This window comes from Equus caballus, chromosome 5, assembly GCF_041296265.1.
Source record: "Equus caballus isolate H_3958 breed thoroughbred chromosome 5, TB-T2T, whole genome shotgun sequence".
Lineage (NCBI taxonomy): Eukaryota > Metazoa > Chordata > Mammalia > Perissodactyla > Equidae > Equus > Equus caballus.
Window position 1 is genome coordinate 80,935,387 of NC_091688.1, and position 6,471 is coordinate 80,941,857.

Sequence of the window (6,471 nt, forward strand, 5' to 3'; positions counted from 1 at the left end):
GTTACATAAATTTAATTCTTGTGAGATTGTGAAAAACTGAATGTGACAATAGAGCTATTTTCAAATAAGATTTCCTTAGATAAAATTAAGAGAAACGAGACATGTGTCAAGATAAATGTTCTCTATTTCCGCTCTTCTAAGATATTAGAAGTTACTTTTTCTTAGTATGTTTTTCCCATTCAAAATTGTAAAGTTTAAAGCTTTTAACTAGTTTTCAAATTTCTAACTTTGCTCCCAACTTTGCATATCAAAAATTAATCATATTAAATGTTATGATTTTGTCATACTGTAGTCCAAGTAAAATTGGTTTTTGAAATAGAGTAGACATTGACAATTGTTCAACACAGTACATTTTACTAGGAAATAATGCAGAATTAACTACTCTGTTCGAATATCAGGTTTGCTTCTGGAAATAACATTATTCTAAGTGATATTCACCTCTACAAACTACTACTCCACTCTTCCCATTTGTTTAAAAGTAGACATATAGGAATCATCTGATAAAAGGCAGGGAAATTTACTGTTGCCAAATTTGAAAAGCAGAAAGAGGAGAGCCCAAGGAATCAGATGCAAAGATCTGGTGTAAAGAGACAATGCTTAGAAGGTGCCCCAACCGCTCCCTATTTCAATATTGATCATATGTGAATAGTAAGAGTTGTAGGAGACGAGAACTAATCTCTATTATACTAATCAGAGATGATGGAAAAACATCCAACATAGAGCCACAATTTTATAACACTAGTTTCAGCACAGAGACTTTTACATAGGTAGTCAAAAAATATTCGGCAAGTTATTTAAGGATATGCCGTATTCAATAAAGTACTCAGCATTCTATAAGAATAGGAATAATCGAATCTAAGCTGAAAAACCACACTGTATTGATTTATTGTTCAAACAGTTGATGCTAGGTATCACTGTTGTCTAGTACTAAGTCTATGCTGTATTCTCCACTTTTCTTAACTGTACCTCAAAGTACTGACTCAAAATCAAAATATTCTGAAATTTAAAAAAGTCAATTAAGCTAGCTAGATCCACTTATCTAGAAGTAGTGGCAAAATTTTTTCTTAACCTCTCACTATTTCTATCTTAAAACTCTATGAATCTCATTTCTCTTTAGAATTCTAATAAGTAAAATGGGATAAAGAAGGGAGGAAAAATATCAAATCAATATGTTGTACACCTTAAAGTTACACATGTTCTATATTAAATATATCTCAATTTTAAAAAACGGAGGAGAAAGAGGAAATGGACTCAAATACCATGGGACTTATAAGTTGGGAAATGTTGTCAGTTTTCTCTGAGTGACAGAACTATGAGCACCTTTTACTTCCTGTGTGCTTTTCTGCACTTTCTAGATTTCCTACAATGATCGTGTATTACCTTTATAATTCGAGAAAACTGTAAAATCTGCATTACCCATTCTGTGTACTTTCTCATCCCTGTCTAGATTCCTCCAATCCACTTTAAAATCTTAATCCTTCCAACAGAGAAACCTTCCCACTTTCCAGTATCACTACAAAATTAGACATCACCTCCTCATTTCCCATCAAATGGGTAAAATAGCAGTGTGCTATAGATAGGTATGACATAAGTAGTGCAGAAATCCCTTCTGAACTTTTCAAGGGAATATTTTTGGGACAAGGGATTAGAAATGTAAATTAAAGAAAACTACGTAATTTCTATGTCAGTGATTATGATCAACTTCTCTTAGAACAGTCAAGACATTTCTCAGCCTAGGTAATAAATGGAGCCTTCTTATCAAAGTACTGAGTACCTACTAAGCGTGAAACACATAGCTTCACTACAGATGAGCTTAAAATTTTAAAGTAAAGTTTATCTTATGGATAGTCTACAGAGAAATGTAAAATCTTTTGGAAGGTTTTGCACGAAGACTTGACAACTTTCACCAGAAATAGTAATTGTCAAATGAAAATCTGCAAAAAGGTTATTTGTACTGTTAGCCTTTATAAAATACAACACCTTATTCACAATAATAATGCACTGCTAAACTAAAGACTACCAAATAGAATGTGGAAAGCATTTTTCCTTGTTGTAGAGGAACTTAACAAGTAGTATATATATATTAAAGTTAACTTTGGTTAATTATATCTTTGGCCAATTTTTAGAAAGTTCACACATCTATAACTCGGAATGCAAAACATTTATGGGTCCAGAGAAATGAGGAAGCTTAAAGAATGATGTAGTGGGAAACTCTAGAGATACGAATTCTAACTCAGACTTATACAGTGTGACCACAAACAATTCACTTAACATTCCTGAAGTAAGTGTCCTGATCTGCAAAATGGAAATACCACCGACCTTACTGCATTGTTGTAAAGATTATATAAGATGTACAGGGTACCAAGTACAATGTCTGACGTATAGAAAATAATCAATAAATGTTATTTGTACTCTCTTCTAGAAAGTGAAAGCCATATCCTGTCATCTTTATCTCCTCCAATATAGCTTTGGTAGATAATCAATAAATGTTTCTTGAAATGAATCCTGTAACTTAAAGCTAACTACCTCAACCTTCCACGCAGGCAAGTCACCTCTACCTAAATAAATTCTGCTGAGAATGGAATTTAAGATTCTCAACCCAACGTTTTATTAGGCATTTTGATGAAGATGAATCTCCAATAATTAACAAGGGAACTTTATTAGTATGCTACTCAATATTTGGGTCAGAATTCTACAAAATTACTGCTGTAGCCAACATTTTCATTTCGATATTCTTTATATAGCTTTCATTAGTCCAGTTTCCTTAAAAATAAACTTTAATTTATTTAGCCTCAGAAAGTATCTCACTAAGTTTCCCACTACACTTCAAATAAAAAAAGAGAACAGGACACAAAAGTTAGTTGTGAGATAAAAATTAGAAATTGCCAATTAAGTTCATATTTTTAAACAGCCTATTTTTATTTTTGCTACAGCAAATATTCTTCCTTACACATTGAACCTTCTAGCCATCAAAGTCTGTGTGTACTTTATTAATGATTCCTTGTTTAACAAGCCTCCTAAATTACTAGCAACAGTTAGAAACATTATTCTACAGAAATATTACAGTAATTAACAAAACAAAGTACTGTTGGGTTTCAGATTTTCTTTGTTTTGCCTTTCCACAACCAATGGTTATTAATAAGCCAATTCCAGCTCAAGCAGTAAAGTATTTTAAATTCTGCAAGGTAATTTGAAAAATAATTTTAAAATGTTAGGTGTACAATGTTTCTAAATAAATAAGTATCACTTAAATTAAAAGTAAGTTGTAACGTGTAACTTTCAGAGTGAGACAGGTATTCCTGAGACAAGATAATGGCAGAGTAACAATTTTAAACTACTAAACACATTTTAAAACTTGCTACATAAATTACTATTTAAATACTTAAATTCTGTATGGTAAAGAAGCATTAAGAACTTCATATTAACTTTTCAATTTAATAAATTCAAATAACTCAGAAGCTTTTAAAAACTGGTTCTTCAAACAAGAGCGATAAATATTTGGTCACTATATACCAGTTTCATGACCAATGAAATAAAATGTGTGAATAGATGGATATAGCTAGTCAAGCAAATTTCATCACTATTTATCTTAAGTGCTGATATAAATAATTATTTTAACGAACATGATAAAGTTTAAATGCAGTAACTTTTATTAGAACTGGGAGTCAAATACACCAAGAAAAGTGTCCTGGATATACATGACAACTTATAAGGTAACACTTAATAAAAACTATCTTTTTTCTGGAGAGAGTTACATTTTACTTTACTTAAAAGTCTAACTTTAGAGTAGGTGTTCCCCTACTTTGGTCCCATTTTTTAAACACTCATGTTTAAAATTACTTTGACTTGCCGCCTTGATTTTGTCAAAATTGATCTTATTAAAAGTCCCAAAATGTTATATTTTAATACATGTGAAACCATAGTTTTAGGTCCATGCCAAAATAAGTGTCTTTTATGCCAACTTTCTATAAAATACAAATAAGGATGCCAAATACTTGATAATTCTAAAGCCACTCCATTCAAACAAAAATGCTCCTGTCATTTTCATGGCTTTTTTCTCAGTCAGAATTAAAGTATGCTTTTTATATCTCAAGACTAGGCAATGGAAAGCATTTCCCATGTGCCTCAAATAAACTTCATTTTAAAAGCTCATGTAAATTAATAAAACAATAAATTTCATTCATATAGCAAATGTGGTATGCTTTAAGACTTCCTCATAAATGGCGAAGAGTAATTAAAATACTATATAGTAACTGTTCAATGATATGAAAATTCAGCTTTGCATTTCCAAAGGATTCCAAATTTTCAACAGATCATTGTTACACCGTGTTGAAATATGCATTTTTTTGGAGGAAATATCAAGTGTTATAAGAATGCCTTCAAGCTTACATCTAACTGCACAATAAACCAAGCTGATACAGCAATCAATCAATAAAGACATTTAAACAGCCAAAAATTTAGAAGCAGGTGCAATACTCAATTCTGACATCATCAAGAATTAACTCCTCAGAGTGTGTAGATTGTCTTTTAAAAACGAATTAACTGCCCAACACACAAAAATAAATCTAAGTATAGTATTTTTTCTTCTTTTAATTCCCAAGTCAATCTTTGAGTAGCTAGAAGACTATATTTAAACAAACCAAAATAAATTCAAGTCAAAAGACGAGCATGAAATTTTAATCCAGATGTAAACATCTCTAGGACACCTCGAAGTAATGAAAAATAAACCCAACAGGGTAGCGTAGGTATCCTTGTACATCACAGAGACCTAAACACAAAAATCGTGCCTACATCATCAAATATTTAGCTGGAAATGGGAAAGAATAATATTGCTACTCGACATGGACTTCACTAATGAAGAGACCTATTTTGTTCTCATCTTCTGCAGGCATTCGGTGCACAACATTTTCCCTTAGTCGACTGCTTTCTTATTTGTAAACAACTTCTGTAGCTCTTTCTCTGGGGTTCAAACAGGAGGGAAAATGAAAGTCTGAAGGCATCAGCATATGAGCTTCCGGATCTGACCGGGCAGGGAGCAGCTGAGACAGGAGCTGGGAGTAGCTGAGAAGAGGACCTTATAGCTATCGCTTGGTAAAAAAAGAAAAAAGGTAGCCCTCAAATTTGAGGAAAGAAATGCAGTCACCTGAAGAGGGCTGGTGAAAGCGAAGCAGGCATTTGGTGAGACACGCTTTCGTTAAAAAAAAAAAAAAAAGAACTTGTCTGGGGGCTGGAAGTTATGGGGGCGCTCTTTGTGCGGAGTCCGAGGGGAAGGGGAGGGACGAGAAAACAGCCTGAGAGTCATTCAAAGGAGGGTAAGGAGCGGCGGACGAGGGAAAGGCGGGGCCGGCCGGCGGGCGGAGGGAGGGCGGGAGGGGGCGACAGGGGCGGCCGCGGGCGGCTGACACCCGGGAGGGGGCGGGGAGCTGGCCGCTCCCGGCACCGGGGAGAGCCGACTCGGCTGCAGGCAGCCCACAGGGACGGGTCCCGCTGGTAGGGAGGGTCAGCTCAAAGCGGTGGCAGGCCAGGCTCCGGCGCGGGGAGAGGGTCCGGCTCCCGAAAGAAGCGGCTCTGGAGTGACATCCCCGAGTTTCCGCACTTAGCGGCTTCGCTCGGCCCGCGACCCTGCGCCAGACTTTCCGCGCTCAAGGCGCCGGCGCGTCCCGCCCGGGCCGCGGCCTTACCTGCAGCTCCGTGAGCAGGATCTCCGCCCGTTCGGGGTTGGACGCCATTGCGCTCCGCTCTGGACTCCGCACCTGGACGCGGCCGCTGCTGGCGAAGGGAGAAGGCGGGACGGGAGCCGGGTGGGGGGTGAGGAGCGGGGAGAGAAGAAAAAAACCTAGAGCTTCATGGAGGCGCAGCCCCTGCTGGAGGCGCGGCTTATTCCACCCGGTTCATGGAGAGCGGCGGGGAGCGAGGGCACTCGTAGCGGGCTCGCCCTCGCCGCCCGCTCGCCCGCTCCGGACTCTGCTCTCTCAGTCGCTCCCTCTGGGCGACGCCAGGAGCCGCCTTAAGCCTCTCGGTGCGGGGCACTGCGGCCGCGGCGGCAGCTCCTGCTGTCGCACCATTTGGCTGTCACCGCGTCGCAAAAGCGGCCTCGCTTGGCGGCTGTCAGGACACGTGACGGCCGCGGCCACCGCCTCCCGCCGGCCTGGAGAGGAGGAGCGGAGGGGCCCCCGGGGGCGGGAGCGGCGCGGGGGCGGGGCGGCTTCCGACCGGCTCGGGGGCGGGGCAGCCGTTGGCCCCGGCGGGGGTGAAAACGAGGGGAAAGGACTGGGCTCGCGTCTCTCAGGGGGCGGGAAGAGGAAGAAAAAAACACACGCCCGCTTTCCTGATGCGTTTACGGGCCCCACCGTGAAGGCTAGCGTTCGGGAGCCTGCTGCTGCTGTTGTTTTCCCCAGTGCCGCTTTCTCTTCTGTTGCCGAAGTTTAGGCCTAACCTAAACGGGCCGCTTCCTAACCGCCACCAACCAGA

The 6,471-nt window shown here is 39.6% G+C and overlaps 1 protein-coding gene across 2 annotated transcripts in view; it reads right to left on the reverse strand.

Annotated features, from left to right (window-relative positions):
* The window catches only part of PKN2 (protein kinase N2), a 148,509-nt gene extending 142,387 nt beyond the window's left edge, over positions 1-6,122 (reverse strand). For both annotated transcript variants that reach the window (XM_070267346.1, XM_001495405.6), the window contains exon 1: positions 5,682-6,122. In XM_070267346.1, the coding sequence (XP_070123447.1) occupies positions 5,682-5,729 (48 nt within the window). In that variant the 5' untranslated portion in view covers positions 5,730-6,122. The remainder of the gene's footprint in view (positions 1-5,681) is intronic.
* Between the last annotated feature and the right edge of the window lie 349 nt (positions 6,123-6,471).